Consider the following 22,500-nt stretch of genomic DNA (forward strand, 5'->3'; position numbering starts at 1 on the left):
GTTATATGTGTCCTAGGGTTGAGGCCTAGCAGAAGCCTAACCAGTTTATTTTGGGCTGTCTGGAGTCTTGTTTTATGGGCCTTTGTGGTTCTATAGTACCATGATGTTACGGCATAGTCGAAGTGACATTGAATGAGAGCTCCTGATAGGGTCCTCAGTGTGTTTTTACTGACAAGTGAGGATATCCTGTACAAGAATCTAGTTCTATGGTTCACTTTTTTGATTACTTTTGCTGCCATTTTATCTCCGGAAAGATTTGCCTCTAAGATGGAGCCCAGGTATGTAATATCCTATGCTCTGCTACAGTCTGTATGTGACAGGGCGCATGGTGAAACAGTGTTAGAATCACTAAATACTTTGTCAGTGAATTCAGCTAGTTTTTTTATTCACTGTATGAATGAATGAATGGTCTTTATTGTCATTGCTACAGTACAGGTACCAAACAACGAAATGTTGTATTGTATTTGTATTGTCTGCCTTGAGTGTTAGTGATACCTGGCTTGTAAACAAACATGTTTCAGGACTGTTAAAAAGCATGGGTTGTGTGATCATCTAGTTATGTGTTCTTAGCATGTCCGTGGTCTATCAGCATGTTGTGATGTGCTAAACATGTAGTTAGATACTTACATAGCAATGTTTTTTGTTAGCTACTAGCTAGTGGTAACAAACATGTCTGTTTTGATTAAGAGCGATTTTCTCTGGTATTTGGTTTGAGGTGTACCGACATTCAAATAAACATATCTTCCTCAACTATTTTCAGATGTCATGTATGACACGTCATTTGAAAGCTTACAATCTGCATGTCTCATAATCCCATATCTCATCTGTTACAGTCAGACAGTGAGGAACAGCTGATGAAAATCAAACATCCCGTATCTCCTTGCTGCACTCACACGCTGCTCACGTTGACACAGACTATGGATGGATAGCAATGTGTTCATGTGCAAGTGCCTGTCCACTCAACGTCTCCCCTGGCCAGATTATAGAGACCCTATTTAAGATCTGACTTTGATGGTTAATGGACAATACCTGAGCCTGTGAGCAAACTGACTCGGTGTGTGTGTGTGTGTGTGTGTGTGTGTGTGTGTGTGTGTGTGTGTGTGTGTGTGTGTGAAAAACATTAACAACTGTTTTTAATGTCTGTTTGGAGAATAAGCGAGTTCCAGATTCATGGAAAGGAGCATTGATACATCGCATCCCAAAGAAAGGCAATATCCCTGAAGATCCAACAACATGGAGGGACATCTCTCTTCTCCCTACCATCTATAAGGTGTTCATGAAGTGCATACTGGCCCGAGTCCTGCCCTGGTTGGAGGATGCTAACATCTTGTCCACCAAACAGAAGGCTTACATCAGCAGGATGGGTATGGATGAGCATGTGTTCTGCCTTAAGACAGGGATAGATGACTTTAAACATCAGTCATGTAAACTCTTTACAGTCTTTCTTGATTTTAGAGATGCTTTTGGGACATTAGCTCACAATATAATGATTAGATCACTGGAAGAGATACAGCTACCCCAGCTATTCATTGACATTGTGAGAGATGTGTACCGAAGCTCCACCATCCAAGTAATCTGTGGGAAGCAGCTCACTCGCCCAACACCACTTCAGACAGGCATTAAAACTGGCTGTCCATGGAGCGCGGTTAATTTCGTAATTGCCATCAACCAGTGGATTAAGTGGCTGTGTCAGTGTGCCCCTGAGGGTGTCATCTCCCCCAACCCAGTGCAGGGCTACGCAGATGATGTTGTCCTGGCCTCCAGGGAAGAGAGCGTCATCAAGAACATGCTCTGCAGGACGGACCGTTTTCTGGAATGGTCTGGCCTGGAGGTCAAAGCCAGCAAATGTGCTGTCCTGTATGAGAGGCGGAGTGGGGGGAACAGGTGGTACCACTCAAAAACAGACACACCTCCTGTGTTCTCTTTAGCAACACAGCCCATTCATGTAAATTCTCTTCATGAGACATACCCATATCTTGGACATAAAATTAACATCGCAGGAGAGTGGAAGGAGCAAGTCAATAACATCCTGACTGAGTTCACTTCCAGGCTGGACTTGATAGACAGTTGTCCTCTGCCACTAACTATGAAGTTAGAAGCCATCAGGCAGGTGGCCCTGTCCAAAGTTCAGCACCTCTTCTCCAATGTCCACATCCCCCAGAAAGTGCTGTGTGAAATGAACAACAAGACTGTGAGCGTAGTGCGCAGGTGGCTTGGACTCAATTCACACAGCACCCGTGACATCATCTTTCATCCCCAATGGGAGGGAGGGCTAGGGGTCCCCAATGTAGAATGGATCTACACCAGCATGAGAATTTCCCATCTTCTCAGGATGCTTAACAACGACGACAAGGACGTCAGGGAGCTGGCCCGCTCCTCCATGTTCCTGGACCTGAGGAGAAGGAAGGTCCCAGTTGCCAGGGGGGCGGAGCCCCACTTCCTTGGGTTCAAGAGGAAACCCAGCGGAAAATTGGACACTCATTCCGCTGGTTTTGGAGTCTGGTCTGATTGGCCAGACCTGAATGACCTCTGTGTCCGAGCCGGGGTGTCCCTGGAGTGGGTGCGGTCTGACTCTGAGACTGTTCGGGTCTCAGAGAACTGTATATCTGACCCTCTCACACAGGTCAGGGCAACAGCCTCCTTTGCTGGACAGAGCCACCAGCTAACATCTAGAGGGGCCAGACGGACTCTCATGGACCTTCATCAACATCAACAACAACAACACTGGACTGGTCTGAAACTCCAGGGAAAACTGGCATGTCTTCCCACAGCTGATCACTCTGTTTCCCATTCTTTTCTAAAAAACACTGCACTCGATGAGGACATTGTCATATTCACAACCAAGGCCAGATTACAAGTCCTTCCTACCAGACTCAACCTCTCTATTTGGTTTCCCTCCACTCAGGTTCCTCATTGCTTGCACCACACCACAGAACAGGTTACAGAAACACTTTCACATATCTTGAATGGCTGTTATGTTTACAAAGGAATGTATATAGCACGTCATGACAGAATTGTGAGCCTAATAGTAAAGGACATATCACTCCACTTCCCAGTTACACTGAAAATGTATACACATGCTTGTGTCAATGCATCCATGTTCAATCTCTGTAATGACCAATGTCACTTTTCACAGTTGTCTGCTAACACACCAGATGTTGTTGTTGTTAATGAAGAGTCCAGAGAGGTGTCTGTATTAGAGGTAGCGTGCACCTTTGATATAAGCCTAGAGGAAGCCTTCATGACTAAGGTCATGAAATACCAGCAGCTTGTAGACACCATCTCAGAGCTAGGCTATAGGTGTACGCTATTAGTCTTTATATTTGGCAGTCTTGGACATGTGCACAGATTGGTTGTCAGAGGACTACGTCTACTGGGAATGTCCAAGGGAGAAGCAAAAAGGCTCAGCAAGTATTGCTCTGTCTCTGCGATTATTGGCAGCCGCCAAATATGGCGGAGACGGTGTTACTTGTACCCGTGAGTCTTGTCCTGTTGTATGTGAAAGACATTGTCCATGTCTGTTTGTGAATGCATCCCATCTGTGCCTTCAGTATTTGTGTCCCTGTATACTTGTTTCTATGTGGACAGAAATAAATGATTAAAATGTGTGTGTGCCTGTCTGTCTGTGTGTGTGTGTGTGTGTGTGTGTGTGTGTGTGTGTGTGTGTGTGTGTGTGTGTGCGTGCGTGCATGTGTACATACTGATGATTATTATTAACACCCCTGTCACTCAACCCTAGGCCACACCTCCGCCCCTCCACATATTGACCAATGGCGGCCCACCTCAGGGCAAGGGCATGCCGGTGGAAAGCTCCTGAGATAAATAAGGCCTCTGTTTGTGGAAGCCGGAGAGAACAAAGTGATGGATTGATCTTCTCCTCCCCTCTTCTGAGTCTATCAATCATCTGTGCTTTGTTGAGGTTTTCAATACGAACTTTCCACGCTCCGCTGCCTCGACCCCCGCTGCCTCCACCCCCGCTGCCTCCTCGCCGCTGCTGGGATTGGGAACGAGAGACATTAGCTATCCGATGCTTTTTTTGTGTGTTTGTTTTGCTCCCGGCACTCTCAAACATGATTTGTCATCAAATAGCAACAGTGCTCGCTAAGCATAGTGAGAGTCCTGTGAACAAACACAAATCCTGAAACGTACCACAACCAGGACTCAGTAGTGACTGGCAGGGTACTCAGGAAGGAGGCAGGCTGAGGACCAAAGCCAAACAGAACAGCGTAAATAAACTGCCGTTTTTTTTTTAACAGGTCTTAACAGGTCTTAACAGGTTTTTTAACAGGTCTGCCATATTAGCATATTATTCAGGATGTGACGTCAACGCTCGCCCATTAACTCTCAATGGGGTAATAACTCCTTTATGTTAATATGCTAATTGCTATCTACCACAGCGAGTAGTGCTTGTACAGTACTACGGTATGTATGTGTCTAGCTGGAGGATAGCCTTAGCTTCTCTGTGACAGTTGTGAGACGGATCCCTGTCAGTGTTCACCCAGCTGAAGTGGGATGTGAGGTTGGGGGTGGGGGTGCGTCGTACCGTGTGAGGTGGCTGGGCCGTGGCAGGGGACAGACAAGGCTCTCAGAGCGCTGTCACCAAGTCTGCTGTCACCAAGTCTGCTGTCACCAAGTCTGCTGTCACCAAGTCTGCTGTCACCAAGTCTGCTGTCACCAAGTCTGCTGCCCCCCTCAGGCTTAAAGGCTTTGAGCAGGTTTGCTTGTCTGTGGAATAGTGTTTAATAATAGGAATAGTGTTTAGGGAAAAGCCACGAAATCATTGCAGCGATAAATAAAATGGAGTAAACTTGATGGACAGGATCCATGTTGTAGACCTCACTGTAATGCACAGGGCTGTGTCTGAGGTTGAGGCCATGGGTGATTGATATGTGGTGTCAATCACTCCGCCACATCAACTAACTAACCGCTCTCGCTGTACCCTTTGCCCTTGTCCACTGACCTCATCCGTTGTGTTTGCATCATCATGATGAGAAGTTGAAAGGCTTGGTGAAAGGCTATTTTTCCCTGTGGTTAAATCTGAGAAGCGCCAGACTGCGTCTGGGAATAATGTGTTTTGAGGATCCTGATTAAAAAGAATAAATATAAAGGGGCCGAGGTTGCAGGAGAAAGCTGGCGGGATGATAAGAGAGTTGTGATGTTCGCCAAACGACGTTAGACGAGCTGCGCCGTAACCAACCACCACAATTGCACAGTCTGGTCACATCGGCATGACTCTGGTGAACGTGAGGGAATAATATCGCTACCTTCTTGCCTCTCTAGTCCTGGTTACTAGTCCTCTCTAGTCCTGGTTACTTAATGCATTTCTTGTCGCCTAAAGGGACTGTTTGACTGTCATCATTTGCATATTTGGCAAAGCAACAAAACAATTCCTGATAACAATCGTACACTTTCATGTGCCAGGTTGCTGTGGTGTTGCGTCAGATAGACACCTCTGGGCCTCTGGGTTGAGCTCTGTTTAGTTGCGAGCATAAAGGTGTATCTAGCGCCACCTTGGCAGAAAGATCAGCTACTAATACTGCAGTACTGTTTTCTCTCTGGTTTCAAAGTCTTCCCATTGACGGTCATTCTCACATTGTAGTTGCAACAGTACACTTTAGTTGTTGCTGCACACATCCTGCCCAGTGACATGCCCTGGAACATGTTCTCAATAAGGCCGCTGTTTTCTCCCAGATCATTTAATAGCCAAAGGAATTTGCATATATATATACTTTTTTTTTTTTAAGCGCTCACTCGTATGGGCTTCAGGATGGAATAAAAGCCTCTGAACATCTCTCATTACGGTTGTGAGGGGATATTATTATTATAATAACTTCAAATTAAGCGCATCTGAAACCAGCCTCTCGAGTCGGGAACACGTTCACCGAGGAATACACGAGGAAACAGGAGGACAGTCTGCTAATGTTCTTCCACTAATCAATGTTTTTTGTAAAGGATCACAGAGTGTGTGTGTGTACGTACGTCTGTTTGTAAAGGATCACAGCCTCTGTGTTTGATTTATGAATGAGTCTGCCTTTCTCATCTCAGGCAGAGTGATGCTTTTCTTCTATGCATTTCTAGAAGGAGATGTTTTTTTAAATCTAGCCCATACAAAGTCACCCCTAGATTTTGTATGCATGTAGGATAACACAATCAGGTAAGCACTAGGCTACAGTAATACTAGTAGTAAGCAGTAGGCTACAGTAATACTAGTAGTAAGCAGTAGGCTACAGTAATAAGCAGTAGGCTACAGTAATAAGCAGTAGGCTACAGTAATATCGGATATCAGAGAAAACACTTTGCAGGCCCATATCTGGTAAAGGTCATCGGTGACAGAAACTATTTTTGTTGTTGCTCTTTCTTTTTTCTTCTTCTTCTTCTTCTTCTTCTCCTTCTTCTTCTTCTCCTCCTTCTTCTTCTTCTTCTTCTCCTTCTTCTTCTTCTCCTCCTTCTTCTTCTTCTCCTTCTTCTTCTTCTTCTTTTTCTTCTTCTTCTTCTTCTTCTTCTTCTTCTTCTTTTTCTTTTTCTTCTTCTTCTTCTTCTTCTTTTTCTTTTTCTTCTTCTTCTTCTTCTTCTTCTTCTTTTTTTTTGTATTATTATTAATAACCTAACCCTAACCCTATTATTAGTCTCTAGCTAAATAGTTAATCATTATATGGCTAGTGCCTTATCTTCCACCCACATTAACTTACCCGACTTTGAAGTCAAGGCCTATGTTCTAAGTTAATGCCATGTATGTGACTGTACTGCCCTGTGTGTTTTTTTGCAGGTGGTTTGAGGGGAGCTTCCATCATTGACTCTCTGGACACGCTGTACATCATGGGACTGACAGAGGATTATAACGAAGCCAAGGATTGGGTGGTGACCAACCTGGACCTGAACTCGGTAAGACCAATCCCCTTTCTCTGTCATATCATTGGACAGTTCCTCTGCTCTTCACAATGGATGACCAATCATTGCCCCCAACACTGTCAGTAGGCTCCTCCCTAGGTTTGCATACTCTTAATAAAGATCTCACCAGTAGTCTTAGTGCGCTGGCTTGATGTTAAGCCGGCTATTGTAGCCTGACCCAAAGGCCTGTCCAGTCGGAGGGACAGTCTGCCAAAGCTGGGAGATTCCAGGGCGACACAAAGCTTCTTGTGTGGCCGCGCTCATCCATCTGACCAGGCTTTGTTACCGTGTGATGGGATTCTCTCTCTCTCTCTCTCTCTCTCTCTCTCTCTCTCTCTCTCTCTCTCTCTCGCTCTCTCTCTCTCTCTCTCTCTCTCTGAGCTCTCTCTCTCTCTCTGAGCTCTCGACGAAGAATGATGATGACAAAATGAGAGGGCGACCGACAAAGCACAAGGAGAGAGAATGAGATGGGAGAAAGACGGAGAGAAAGAGGAAAGCATGAGTGCAAGGCCTCTTTTATTCAGTAATTCTGTGATAATAGACTTCTTCTTCACGGGGTCTGGAACACAGAGGCCTGCCAGTTTGGTTGTAATGTGGAGAGAGAGTGAATACGCACGGAGGTGCCAGGAGACCACGGCTACGCCAGGCTTTGTGTGCCATGTTTCCGACGGCCCTCTGTTTGTGTGAGTTCCTTATTGAGAGAGTTTATTTTGCCGACGGCCCTCTGTTTGTGTGAGTTCCTTATTGAGAGAGTTTATTTTGCCCAAGAATGATGTCTTAGTTACCAAGTAATTATTACACGCATTATTGTAATTATTGCACAAACTAACAGCCAACAGTTATTAAAATCTGTCAAGTACTACGTAGTAGTTAGTTCCTAGTCTTCCGTAGGCAGCACTCGAGTTGAGGGGGGTTGAGGGGGGTTGGCATCCCCCCCTGAAATAAAAACGGTCAAAATCTTCCCCCTTCTAAAACTGCAATCCCTTATGTCATTTTATCAATGAACGTGGTATTACTGCTTTTTCAACATTTCGTTTTGCGCATATTGAGTAAAATACTGTGGGCGAGGGAGGAGGGGGCACGCACACATGCAATGACATTTTTACCAAGTCACTGACACTGAAGTCACTGACGCTGTGGGGATGCTAAAATTGTCTCCATATGATAAAATCCACCATCCTCCCCCCTGATTGTCTTTTACAACTGGAGTACTGTCCGTAGTTACTGTCTTACAGCTGAATGCAGGTTTGGTCTCTTTCTATAAACAGAGACCAATCAGGGACATGTCCCTCTTCAGCACTTACTGTACTTGACTATTATGCCTGGGAAGATGAAAGATGCCATCAGGGTTTCCTACTCTCCTACCACAGCGTTAGCAGTGCTAGCGTTAGCAGAGCGTCACTCTGGGGAGATTAAAAGGTAAACCCGCTCCCAACCTAATGAGTGACATGTACCATCAGGGGTGTAAACTTGTCACCTTCCTGCTAAATGAACAGTTTTTACCTCAAAATATAAAACGCTTTTGAGCATATAGATCTGCAAAAAACATTATATAGAAAATACATTTTGTGGGGGGGGTGTATCCAAGTCACATGATGCGACCTAACTAATCTTCCTGCCTGCTAAACTCTGCTGCTGTTCGTGCAGCTAGGTACAATTCTAGACAGTACAGGACAGGACAGGACACTGTAAGCAACCTGTTTTCGACATAATTATGCGGGTGTTAAGGTAGCTAGCGCTATCCATCTACCACCGTTAGTGCTAGAGATGCTCCGATCAGGGTTTTTGGTGCTGATCACCGATCACCGATCACTGGAATCAGTGATCTGCCGATCCGATATCACCGATCACCGATCACAGCGTCGAAAATGGCAATTGAAGCATTCTATTTATTGTGTAGCATTATTTATGTTTTTAATTATTCTTAACACCATTGACATTGTATATTAAGTATTCAAATGAAATTAGGAGATGAGAAAGTATCATGAATTGACAACCATCTGTTTTATTGAATTCACAACCACCTGTAGCTTACTTCAGGAAAAACAAATAAAATGTGAAAATAAAAATCATAATAAATAAAATGTACACTGTCACATCAAATGTGCAACATTCCACTCGAATGAGAGGAACTAGGGGCTCTTAGAGAACTTGGAGCTTATACTGTAGCTTTCCTGAGGAACAATAAACATACCCAAACTAAACTGCAACATAAACAGGCTATAGCCAAATATAAAATACTGTTTCAAGTCAGTCAGTTTCAAGTCATATTTAGGAGGAGATAAGACAGCAAGTCAGCAATAATCAATAAAACAAAAAAACAAAACATTTCACCTAAGGAGATTTCAGACTCAAACCTTACTTCTGATTAAGCAGCATCACTGTCAGATTAGCCTTGAGAAATACAAGCATCTCAGCGTTTTTGGCACTCAGCCTGTTCCTCTTATCATCTAAAATATGTCCTGCTATGCTGAAAAGTCGCTCGCTATCTACACTTGTGCAAGGTGCACAGAGAAAGACCTAAAACTCTCGCGCTAATAGTTGTTGTTGCTATGGACCTTAGTCTAGCTTAGTGACTTCCTGCTCGCGGGGTCACATGACGTCGCTGAACACTACCTACACTACGCTCGTGAAGTCGCGCTGGAACTCTGACCAGCACTCGTGGAACACCTCTCGTCCAATCAAAGCACTCGGTCCCTTTATGACGTCGAGCCCAGTGTGCGCTTCGGCGCTCTCGGAGCGAATCGACGAACGCAGCAAATGCCGTATGATATTCGTGGTATTGAAAGTCCTTGCGTGCGTTCCTCCGCGAGGAATTTCTTTTGCGCAGACATTACAAACTGCATATTTGTTGTCTCTTTCCGACACTGTGTAATATTTCCAGACTGGCGACGCCATTTTGTTAACTGATCGGTCGTGTTTGATCGGCCGTTTTGAGAACTCAAAACCGATCAAGGCCATATCGGCCGATACCGATCGGCGCCGATCAGATCGGAGCATCACTAGTTAGTGCTACCGCTAACCCCCCCCCCTTCCCCCCACCATCAACAAAAATGTTATCCGCACGTTGATAATTGTCTTCGTGCAAAAACAAAGTGGCACCTTTTTGGACCATCACCAGTCTGCACCCCTGACGATACCGTGTCCTCTACGTAGCTAATGGCTGACGTCCTCTACGTAGCTAATGGCTGACTTCCAGGGCTGGATGGTGTGAGTAGGTGCTGTCATTTAAACATCAGTACGTGTATTTCCCTCACAGGGAGGCTGTTGTACTGTATCGTACAATGAAGACCACCCACACAGTGTTTACGTCGTCCTGTGTGTCGTTCTATAACAACCCCCTTGTGTGCTGTCAGGCATCAGTGGCCATAAAGGAACACATAGAGAACACATAGAGAACACATTTGGGGGAAATTAGTTTTCACATTGTACATGTGTTCACACATTCAAAGACACAGTTTTATAAAGAGAGGATTCACTCATACCACACACACACACACACAATCACGTGCGCACACATGTGCACACACACACACACGAACACACCCATTATCTCACACACACACATACAATATCACACACACACACACAATCTAACACCCTCCCACACACACACACAATCTAACACCCACCCACGCACACACACACACACACACACACACACACAAACCTCTCCCCCTGCCAGTGGTGGCAGTCGGGCTGTATGGAGATGATTATTGACGTGGGTGAGTGCCATAGCTCTCGGTAGACAGCGGTCACAGGGCCAGAGACACTCAGTAATGGTGTCCCATGACAAACAGCCCCCTCGTCAGCGTCATAATGACACCCGCCTCAGATTTACACAGCGGACTGCACTTTGTCACCGGGCTGGCCAGGTCCATCCGTCACCGCCCCCCCACTCCCCCCACCCCCCACCCCCACGCTGCTCTGATCCATCCTCCCACAGGGTTTCCTTTGCTGAGTGGTGGACTGTCTATCTAGGCTCTGTGATGTAGGGCTAGGCCTAGCAGGTGGACTATCTATCTAGGCTCTGTGATGGAGGGATAGTAGGCCCACTTGGTATCAGAGTGACTGAACATTAGCGTCAACTTCTGTCCTAATCTTTTAAATCATTTTGAGGAAGTTAGCTACACAACTTTGGGGACAGCAGCGTAGTTTAACCTCGAAGAACCTCTGATAGAGATATCGAAAACATTATTATTATTATTGTTGTTGTTGTTATTGTTATTATATTTAAAATGACTTGATCCTTTTATTAAGTTTGCATCTTCTTCACTCAATGCAAATCAGCTCAGTGTAATCATTTAGAGATAGGAATTACTGTAATCTATGAGATTTTTTAAATTTATCTATGAGATTTTTTTTATTAAAAGGAGTTTATTTCAGCTTCATGTCAGCGGTGTGGTGTGTCAGTATGATGTCAGCGGTGTGGTGTGTCAGTATGATGTCAGCGGTGTGTGTGTGTGTGTGTGTGTGTGTGTGTGTGTGTGTGGTGTGTCAGTATGATGATGGATATGGATGAGATGTGGAAACACGTTTCAGCACGAAGACGGCAGCCATTTACAGATAGTAAAGAAAAGGACAAGGAGGACGTGTAGCTGAGACAAGGAGAACGTGCAGCTGAGCATAAGACCAGGATGAGATGCACCCAGTATTCACTCCTGAACAGTTGTGTGTGTGAGAGGAGTACCTGAGGTCATTCTGATTACCTCCAGGAATTCTAGCCAGGTATTCCTATCCCCTCTGTTGTGGCACCAGAGGGGTAGGAGAGCACTCTCAGAGTCAAGAGTATGTGTTCTGTGTTCTGTCGAGTGAACGAATTAAGTTGAGTAAAATGTCTCTCCCTCTGCGGGCGGCTTAAACAGAAAACAAACTCCCCAAATTCTGATGCAAATCCTGGTGAGTTCCTCTGCAGACGGGATCGTCAGATCAAACAGCCCCCTCGAGTGGCTCAGCCAATTATAAAGACAAGAGCGGCTCCATAACGCTCCCGCCGCCTAATGTGAACTTTGCAAGATTTCAGCGAGCCGTTTTTTTCCGCATAAAGCCTGAATAAGTAGTTAAGGATGTCGGTGTTGATTAGCGTTTTGGGGCCTTGGCTAGTCCCGAGCCGCCGTCGTCCAGCTTGTTACAGTGATTCAGAACTTGGCCCTGGTGGAGATGCCTGCTTTCTCTTTAAAGGGAGGGGGGTTCCTGTGGGGTTGCTTCCCCAGGCTGAGGTAGTGTATGCTGTGGGTAAAGGGGGGGGGGAGGGGGGGGGGTAAATGGTGTACTCCTCTTCTGGCAGGTCTCCAGTCGTCTCCAGCCTGCCTCTCTCTCTCAGCAGAGCTAATGGAAAGCGATTAATGAAGTCTTCACAGGTTGGGTTCTATTCCCCTATTGACAGGTCCACCCCCCCCGTTACCCCTTCAAGGCCCCTCTGCCTTCCTTCCTCTTTCACTTCATTTCATACGGCTCTCACACTCTCACACGCCGCGTCCCTCACAGGAGCAGTATAGCCGCGGGGCGGTTGGTTGTTATTGTTTAAAGAGGGAGCAGACCACACCACTGTGATCTCTACAGAATCTGGTGGCGTGTTCCGTTCCTCTGTTTCTCGCTGTCTCAGATATTCTGAGGTCAACCGGTAGAACCCCCTCCCGACCCACGCCACCCTCCCCTCCCCTTTTTGTGAGTATATGTTGTATCTCAATGAAATGGACATTCTGCCCGTCTGCACAGTTTCTCGATCAATGACTCCTCAGATTAGAATCTCTAATTCTCCGGTGTCTACCTGAATTAGAAGGATCTTTTAACACCAATCCAGTACCATACCATTAACATTTAACACGCTGGTGTTAAATCAAGCTGCACCAGAAAAAAGAAAAAAAAACACGTTCCTAAGAGACAGTAAACGGACAGTAAACGGACTGGATAATTAGCACGTCTAGGCCTGTAATTCCGGTAAGGAGAAGTCTCTGAGTTGAGACTTCAATACGACGCTGAGTCTCTGGTGGGTGTCGTTGGGAGAGGCTGAGGGAGGGAGCTGTGTTTATCTCACATGATGCATGTTGCGTTTCCCCGCCTGGGGGGAGTGCAGATGTTGGCATATCAAAGCCAGAGTGGCTGTGTAAACAGGGCAGAGGCGCAGGGGCAAACAGAGAGGCAGCAGATGAGGGAGCAGGCCTCGCTACGCTGCAGTCCCCGAGGCAGGCTGTCACACAGAGAGGCCGTGGGGTGGCCGCAGAGTGACATGTGATACGTGAGAACGTTAGTCAACCTTGACTGTGTTTTGCAATGTGTTTTGCGAACCAAGAGGTGAATTTGCGACGAGACCAGTCAAAAGCTCTTAATAAGTAATAATAATTAATGATTATATCAATAATCAATCTGTGTTCCTACAGATATGCACCCCATAACCATAAATGGGGTGAGATTGACAGACACGAGGTAGATCTACAGACAGGTTGTAGATTGACAGACACGGGGTAGATCTACAGACAGGTTGTAGATTGACAGACACGGGGTAGATCTACAGACAGGTTGTAGATTGACAGATAGGGGGTAGACCTACAGACAGGGGGGTAGACCACTCACCTAATATGGGCCAAGTTGAACTCATGATATACTAAGCTATGATATTATGAAGTACCCTAGGACCATGGGCCTGTAAGGTACCAGTCACCTAATTATGGCCTGATATACATAGGCTATTATGCTATGATGATAATATACACTAAGCGTAAATACACAATTTTTTCATCGACACTATAAAGATGGAAGGCTCTATGTATGAAGCCTCCATTATGAATTCAACCCCACCGTGAGTAGGTGGAATATCTCAGGATTCAAAAGATCCATTGAGGTTTGCTGAGGTTAAGAGAGGGTTAACAAAAAGGCTATCAGGCATACAAGATTGAAAGGATATTGATCATTAAAAGCAGTGAGATAGTTTCCCTACTATTTAAAATGTTTGCCAATGTTTTAGTCAATGTAGAGATCTGTTCTGTTTCACTCTCAGAGGAATGCTGGTACGAGAGGCAGGCTAAAACAGAGTCAATGTTGCCCAAAAAAACCTCATTTCGTATGAAACTTTAATGTGAAAACAGACTGAATATCAAGAGAGAGAGAGCAGGCCGTAGAGCATCACTTTTGAAGACACCATAGAGATTGCATGAGAATAGCATTGTGATGGAGGACAATGTCTTTGCAAGCAGACAATAAAGTATTATCCCATCTCATCTCAAATACTGATATAAGGAACCTGTAATAATAATAATGTAATAATACGCACAGTGAAAAAAGGATATTTCTTGGTTGAGAGAAATGACATCCTACTTCAAGTGAAATTGCTACGGAATTAGATTGCTTAGAATTAGTTTCGGTTTACAAGAGCATCTTTGCATGTGGAAAGTGCCTCTGGAAAATCCGAGGTACTGTTTATGCCTATAAATGATAAACAGTAAATAATCTGGATAATTATCCATAGCCTTAACAAAATAGGCTTGGTTGTGATGAATGATTTGAGCTTTATTCATTTGAGTTGATGATGGTTATCAAAGTCGTTTTCCATCTCTATGTCCTCATCCTGACCTATAGCACATGCTATGTTGCTCTCTCCCGTATCCTGCCTTCCAACTGGAAGACCGTGTTTACGTTACGTAAGACGCCGTCTGAAGACTGTAAACCACAGAGCCGGTAAACCTTCCAGCTGTGTAAGAGCAGACCTGAAGCAGGAGCGTTGTTTATCTCAGTTTGACTGGAGCTGACCTGCTGGCCGGTGTAAACGTGCCTCCACAGGGCCCCAGTCATTAGGCTGCTGAGGAACGTGTCTGTGTAGTAGTGTGTAGGGATGCTTGGCTGTGTAGTGTGTAGGGATGCCTGACTGAAGATGCAGCGCCCCGGCACTTTAGGTCAAGGCAGCTGAAGTCTTGTCTCAGCCAGAGAACGGCAAGGCAGCCAATGTGTGATGTAGTAGGTGGTTTATATTTACTCTTGTGTTGCACCAATGACATTTTCGTTCTCTTGACGCGAGTTGGCGCTGGCTGAAGGGCATTGTGATTTGTTATTCTTTTACAATTGTTAACGAATTTAATGAATAAAAAAAAAAAACTAATTTTCATTTGTGTCACTCTCTTCAGGATTTATAAGATTTCCAATCGGAACATCAGATTGTGCCACTGATGAGATTAGCATGTTGGCACCACAATAGGGATGTTATTTATCCAGCCACTATAGCCAAAGGCCTTGGCAACCGCCGTTATAGATTTGAGAACAGTGATCGTATACAGCCTGGCACAGACACACAGAGACGGTTACAGTGTTGTTATCGGAGGTCTGTGGGAGGTACGACACAACACTGACGGACAAAAGACAGTGGACAGAGAAGAGAAACAAACAGGGAGGGGAAAGATGGATTACAGGAAGTATAAATAGGCTGATAAAGTGAAATAGCGGCCAAGTGTCCCACGAGAGGTGTTTGTTATGGGAGCGTCGTCCCTGGGAGTTACTGCAAGCCCCTGGAGAGAACAGCAGTAGAACAGCCGTGCCTGTTGACACATTTTTCTATACTGTCATGTTTGTGTTTGTGTGTCTGAAAGCCTTTGTGTATGTAAATCGAGAGAAGAGGCTTTGAGGTACTGTGCCTTCACCAAATCCCAATAAACCCCTCTCTCACTCACAGATACTTTTTACTCCCCTGACAAACGGTGAAACGGAGAGATTGTAAGCGAGAGACGAGGACTGGGGGGGCTTTAATTCAGCATCAACCTGGTTGCATGTGATTAATTATTCATCCGTCTCTTTATTTGCTGTAATGTATTCAGGGAAGATGTTTGTGGTGAAGAGAGACAGCGTCTAGTTGTTTGTGTCTACAGTGTGATTGTGGGAAGGAGTTGAGGGAGTTAAGTTAACATGGATGTGTTTGTAGATAGACCTCAATCGATATGTGTTATGATCTGAGTACTTACCCAACATTGCATAACAGCATAACAGCAGGCTGAATTAGTCGAACTCCTTTGGCCTGTACTGGTGTGAGTAGTTTTTCATAGAGCCATCTAGACATCTATATTGGCAGCTCTTAAAAAGGCATTGAGAAGAGAACTCTGGCTAGAACTCTGGCTAGAACTCTGGTTCTAGAACTCTGGCTAGAACTCTGGCTAGAACTCTGGCTAGAACTCTGGTTAGAACTCTGGTTAGAACTCTGGCTAGAACTCTGGCTAGAACTCTGGCTAGAACTCTGGCTAGAACTCTGGCTAGAACTCTGGCTAGAACTCTGGTTAGAACTCTGGCTAGAACTCTGGCTAGAACTCTGGCTAGAACCCTGCTTAGAACTCTGGTGGGTTAGAACTCTGGCTAGAACTCTGGCTAGAACTCTGGCTAGAACTCTGGTTCTAGAACTCTGGCTAGAACTCTGGCTAGAACTCTGGTTCTAGAACTCTGGCTAGAACTCTGGCTAGAACCCTGGCTAGAACTCTGGCTAGAACTCTGGCTAGAACTCTGGCTAGAACTCTGGCTAGAACTCTGGCTAGAACCATGGCTAGAACTCTGGTTAGAACTCAGGCTAGAACTCTGGCTAGAACTCTGGCTAGAACCATGGCTAGAACTCTGGGTAGAACTCTGCTTAGAACTCTGGTGGGTTAGAACTCTGGCTAGAACTCTGGCTAGAACTCTGGTTAGAACTCTGGCTAGAACTCTGGTTAGAACTCTGGTTAGAACTCTGGCTAGAACTCTCTTTAGATCTCTGGCTAGAACTCTGGCTCGAACTCTGGCTAGAACTATGGCTTAGAACTCTGGCTAGAACTCTGGCTAGTACTCTGGTGGCCGAGTGAGTGTGTGTAGCGTTCAAATCAAGACTTCACTACGTCTACTTCACTAATCAAATCTAGACTAAACATGGCATGCCTTGTTTAGCCTTGACGTTTGTTGCTTTGATTGTTAGTGAAAAGTTTCAAGGACCCGCCCACCCATTCCAACCCACTAAGCACTTTTGATTTGTTTTGTTTTTGTTTTGCAGCAGTTAAAACAGCACTTATACCGATAATTAATACAGGTCCTGATATCCTGGAAAGCACTTAATACAATGATGGATACTTTGTTATGACCTCTATTAACTCCATTTAGTTGGCTCTCTTGACAGCTGCAGTTATATAAGGGGTTTTATTGACGATTAAGTTTATATCCACAGTAAATGTTCAAATGTTCTGTAATAAAGTTACTTTATTTTAGTACAAGTTACTAATCTGTGGGTCAGCAAAACAACAACAGCTCAGTTTAGCACTCCGGTGCTAACCATTTCTGCAGTCTTTTGAATGATGCCGTTGTCACCGACATGTGTTTCAGCTCAACACTTTCAAAGTCTCACTCTAAGCATTGTGGGATCGGCCATCGCATCTCCCTCTCATCCATATCAGGCTGTTTAGCATGCTCCAGAGGTTAGCAGCCATTAAGGTTCTGGTCTGTGACAGTTCTTATAGCTTGGACGCTAATCTAGGCCATAATTACTGTGCATTAAAAAAGCATCCTCGACTTTATGTCCTGTTGATGGCAGCCGAGGCAAAAGAGCCCTGGGAAAGTCTGGTCTCAGCAGCAGCAGCATTAGCAGAATCACAGCTCACAGCGTGTTCACAGAGGGGGACCGGAGGGTCGGCACGTTATCGGCCTCTTTCATGATCAATCTCTGATAACGAGTGAAGTTGTGTTAAACGGCCGCTCTGTTAGCTTTGATTTGCAGTAGTTGCTTTGAATAAGGTGTGTTACATAACATAACCTGACATAACCTGCTCGTTTGAGACTTGGCTTTGCAGGTCAACGTTGAAACCAGAGGATAGGAAATGAGGGTTGACATGCAGGAGACCCCTCCTCACTATGTGGAACCGTTTGTGACTAGCAGTTTGAATCCTAGAATGTAGACACGTTGAGTGTTCTTTGCCCAGGGACAATGATAGCCCTTTATTAAGCATTAAATCATGACATTAGTGTTATATTTGTGCCTGATCTGCCCACTGTGGGCCTTGATAGCAGTCTAGTCGGCTCCCTGGCACACGTAAGCACAGAGGAGATGCCAGTCAGGCTTATGTCCCAGTCGAATCTGGGCAGAGACTGATAACAATCCGTGCCATGCTTAGTTGAACGCTCACCAACAGAGAAGAGCATCAGACACTGACAGCAACACTGCACATGGCGTCTGAAGCAGAACAGCAACATGATTCAAGAAATGTACTTTTTTTTTCTTCTGCAAGTGGATATACTTTTATTCATGAAGTTTTCTTCTGTTTTTTGTTGTTGTTGGATATAGCAGCAATAACCGCCTGTAAAAGGTAGCATCATTAAAATGCTAATCAGATGCTAATGTGTTGATACCGCACACTATACCACCCGCAGCCACATGGTTGTCCTGTGGTTCAGTAGTTACACCATTGGTCAGCTCCTCTATGAATATTACCAACCTACTACCTTTTAGCACTTTTGCAAAGTGCAGGGTGAGACCATGGAGACCCCCCTGACACTAAAACCATTTAGAAGCTACACATTTGTGTTCTAAGCAGCCTCTACTGTATTGGAGGTGAAAGTGGTTAAAGCTGGCATGTTTGCACTGAATGTTGTCTACTAATATTGACGCTCAGCATGAGCACTGTGAGGAAATATTCACCAGATGTTATTTTCCTCTATGAATAGCCTAGCATGCAAAAGCAGACTTTGCTTTTATTTATTTGTGTGGAAAAAACCTTTAGGGGAGACAAAGGACGTGTCAGGTGTTTTTAGCGTTCCGCCCGTGCGGGATTATGCTTTGTGGAGATTTAATTGATTCACCTGTGTTTTCCACCTCTTCTCAGTCTAAATGATTGCTGTGCTTTTCCCACGGCACACTGCTTTCTTGTTGGAGATTTAAATGTGTGAGAATTAGATAAATAGATAAATTAAGATGCAAATCTTAATATCCCTGTGACGCAGATGAACAATAGCATCTTGGGAAAAAAATATATTACTGGAAGACATTCTGGCAGAGCAAATGTAATTACTGAAAAAGGTGATTTCAATTCAATTTCTAGAAAGTCACGGCAATATAATAAAACATTTCGATTTCAGATGCCCTTGCACACAAATGCACATGATAAACATGGAAGCGTTTTGGAAAAAGGGCACTTATATAAATATAACTTTTTACAAGAGCCTCACAGAGTGATTTACAAGGCGTAGGTGTCGTGACGGAAGTCGGATCAGCAGAACCTTTGTCAGCATTACTGTCTCCATCATGGCACATTATGGCTGTCCTTGAGTGCCACCATCCCAAGTGACAAATAGACAGTACTCCGTAATCACTTCTATCTCAGGTCCATTATAGAACGGGCCAATCATCAACGTGTTGGCAGGGCATCTCAGCTCTCAGCCATTCTGCCAGAACATAGGACGTCTGTCTTACAGAGTGTCACCAGTTACCCCGTCTCAAGAAAGGTGACCAACTCTTCAGTCGCACCTTAACCCGGCAGTCATCATGGCCTGATCATTATGAAGCACACAAGCTACATTTCAATCGCGGTGAAAAGTATTGAGCTGCCGCAAAACTGTAGATCTTGGTAACTTGACAAAGTATATTACTTTAGTTGTTTAGAAAACATTTACGATAGAAATCATCCCAGTTGGGTTTACGCCAGACTCACTACGTCCTTGCGTAGGTTGTAGATTGGAGGTAATTGCCCTCTTCAGCACCCAATTACAGTTGACTTATCATCGTTGCTTGAGAGCCATTTCCTTCACTGAGGAGTCTCCAAGTCACTAAATACAACTGTCACCTCAACATCTGTGGCAGTAATGATGGTATTGCTCTCACTTCAAGGGACACATGCAATGCTTAACTAACCTCTTATCTTAATGCATATTCCATATGACACAATGTGCAAATACTGTAAACTCCATGGCTGATGTTGGCTAACTGCAAATTGCTCTGGACAACTATGATCGAGTTGACAACACACACTGTGAGGCCGTGCATTCTGTTTGTATGAGGCAGAGAGTTTTCAGCACAAGGTATCACGTAGCATCACGTAGCATCACGTAGCATCACGGCACTTAGCTTGTTATTGGCCCTTAGACTCAAGAGTCTCCGTTTCCCTTCCGCCAGTTCGCTGAGGAGGGAACGGCGTCTTAGGAAGAGGATGCAGGGGATTGTGTTTTTGTTTTTTTTGCCTCTAGTCTTCCTGTCAGGATACGATATCACATCCACCAGGAGACTGAGAGTCCTACACCTGTCCAATGTTCCTTGCAAAAAGGTGCCAATTAAACTTGACCCAGTTCCCGGAGACCGAGAGAGAAAAAAAATCAAAAATACAGCAAATGTCTCCAGCATCATATCATAAACCAAAAACAAGAGAATAGGGTTGGACTACAGACCTGATGAGAATACCGTACACACTAGAGAGTTCAGTGTGAAGTCATGAATATAGACAGATAGACAGATAGACAGATAGATTGATATATAGATCGATATATAGATCGATAGATGGATGGATGGGAAGGAGTCAAAGCAGTGGTGTAGTCTAGTTGTTTCTAGTGGGTATACTGTGATTTTTCCCTCCCAGCCTCATATCGTTCATTTCGGAACGCCATAAAATTAAATCTGGGCTCCCTGTCTAACGTTATATCTATCTAACATTACATGTTATATGGCTGATCTGTGCATGATAGTGGTGCATTTTGACATATTTCATGTCGCATTTCCCCCCCGTTGATGGTATATGACGCTATAGTCAGTCCCAATGGTCCCAAAGTCAAGTGCTTCGTAACACAGACGGGGTGAATTTTATGAATGAAAGTGTGAAAGTTCTGTCACAAAACGCTACGTTACGTATCCTCACACATTTTGAAGTGGGTATACGGAAATCCTTGGCCTTTCCTAGTGGGTATACGGCCTAGTCCTGCATATCACGTAGACTACACCACTGAATCAAAGTGATCTTCAGAGTACAATATTATGTTTTTATTGACAAGACACAAGCAGACAAAACAGGCAACAAATTCAGGAGACGAAACAGGTGCCTGCGACAACATTCTGGATCAGCCATTTCTCAAAGTATAAATATTTTGTGCATTCACAGTTAAACTTGAATTTAAAAATCAGCCTATTAGAATGCTCTTACAGGTCTTGGGTATCAAGTTTAGGCTACATCATGTTCTTGCAGGATATGAAGTCACATGCAGATGTGAGACCTTGGCCACTTCTTATCTTGCCCTGTGCCAGGCTCTGTGGACCACAAACTCTCCGGGTCCCACGAGATTAGAACATTAAGGAGTAAAGCTCTTCTCTAATTCATGCTGCACACCTGCGTATGACTCCCCACTCCCAGACGGAGAGACTGTTATCAGAATGTAACTCCGTTGTTCAAGCAGAATATGTAACGGTCTGGTGAACAGGTCCGCCTGGCGGCAATTCTTCTCAATTCGCAAACGACCAAAAAGCTTATTTTTAAACAAGAATATCTGGTTTTCATATTATGAAGGTTTAAGACCCTGTCACATATGTAAAACAGAGCAATACTATTCAAACACATTATGAAGGCAGAATTACTGAAGCTCTACTTTTATGTTCTACTTTCAATGGCTATGGGGGAACCAACGTCTTAAGTTGACCTATGACCTCTTCTGCCCCATCCTTCAGATGGATAGATAGATAGATAGATAGATAGATATATCTATACATCATTTGTATTGGATATAATACATTAAATCATCTATACACACATATTAAAAAAACTAAAATGAAATTAATGGATACAGTATGTAGGTACTTACACAAGATTTGTTAGTGAGACTGTGGCAGGTGGACCACGTATGAAAAAAAAGAAATCGTTCAGGAGCACTGAAACATGTGCTAAAAAATACTTTCGATTCGTTATGAGATAATGGCGGTAATGACAAATGAGACTACGGGAGCCAGTGAGCCAGTGAGTCCATGTCGTCTGGGGGTCGATACCCTCCCGCGGTTCTAAGCACACAGACAAAAGAGGGAACAAACCACCTGGGAACACCATCACAAGCCTTTGTATCGCTGCAACACGGCAAATGTTCCCTGCTAGAGTCTCTGATATTATCTGTGGTGGAGGAGACGTGTCTATAAATGAAGGCTCGTGGAGTGAGGGGGTTATGGGTGAGGGATGCGATGCTCTAATGCATACTCTAACCTGGCTGGAACAGGTCAGATAGTATCTCTGGTAGCATGGAAGCTGCTTTCACAGCATGTGAAGGAATGCATGAATAAATGAGTGCAGCTCCGATACGCAACACTGTCTGAATGTATTCTCTGCTTTTGTTCTGAGGAGGCCTTGACGCAGGTTGTTTTTTTAAAGCATTAATTCACACATCTGAATGTCTTATGTCTGGCCTCGAAGGCACACAACAACAACACCTCTAGCAGAGTATATTCATTTTTAATCTTCAATGAAATATTAACGGTTATTAGAGATTCATTTTTGATCACTTTTTGAATAACGACTGCATCATATTACCTTACTGACTTACTGATGTAGCCCATCCCCGCTTTTCATCTCTGATTCATATGACCCCCCCCCTCTCTCTCTCTCTCTCTCTCTCCCTCTCTCTCTCTCTCTCTCTCCCTCTCTCTCTCTCTCTTTCTCTCCGACA

General features: G+C 44.5%; 2 protein-coding genes across 3 annotated transcripts in view; one reads left to right on the plus strand and one right to left on the minus strand.

The window, feature by feature from the left end:
• LOC308166216 (death-associated protein kinase 2-like) overlaps positions 1-22,500 on the minus strand; it is a gene marked incomplete at its 3' end in the record, with an annotated part of 351,334 nt that overhangs the window by 287,413 nt on the left and 41,421 nt on the right. The window lies entirely within an intron of this gene.
• The window catches only part of LOC308166461 (mannosyl-oligosaccharide 1,2-alpha-mannosidase IA), a 178,443-nt gene that overhangs the window by 96,216 nt on the left and 59,727 nt on the right, over positions 1-22,500 (plus strand). For both annotated transcript variants that reach the window (XM_080540777.1, XM_080540778.1), the window contains exon 3: positions 6,767-6,882. In XM_080540777.1, coding sequence (XP_080396903.1) covers positions 6,767-6,882 — 116 coding nt within the window. The remainder of the gene's footprint in view (positions 1-6,766; positions 6,883-22,500) is intronic.

This window comes from Nansenia antarctica, assembly GCF_963989245.1.
Source record: "Nansenia antarctica genome assembly, chromosome: 10".
NCBI classification, from domain to species: domain Eukaryota; kingdom Metazoa; phylum Chordata; class Actinopteri; order Argentiniformes; family Microstomatidae; genus Nansenia; species Nansenia antarctica.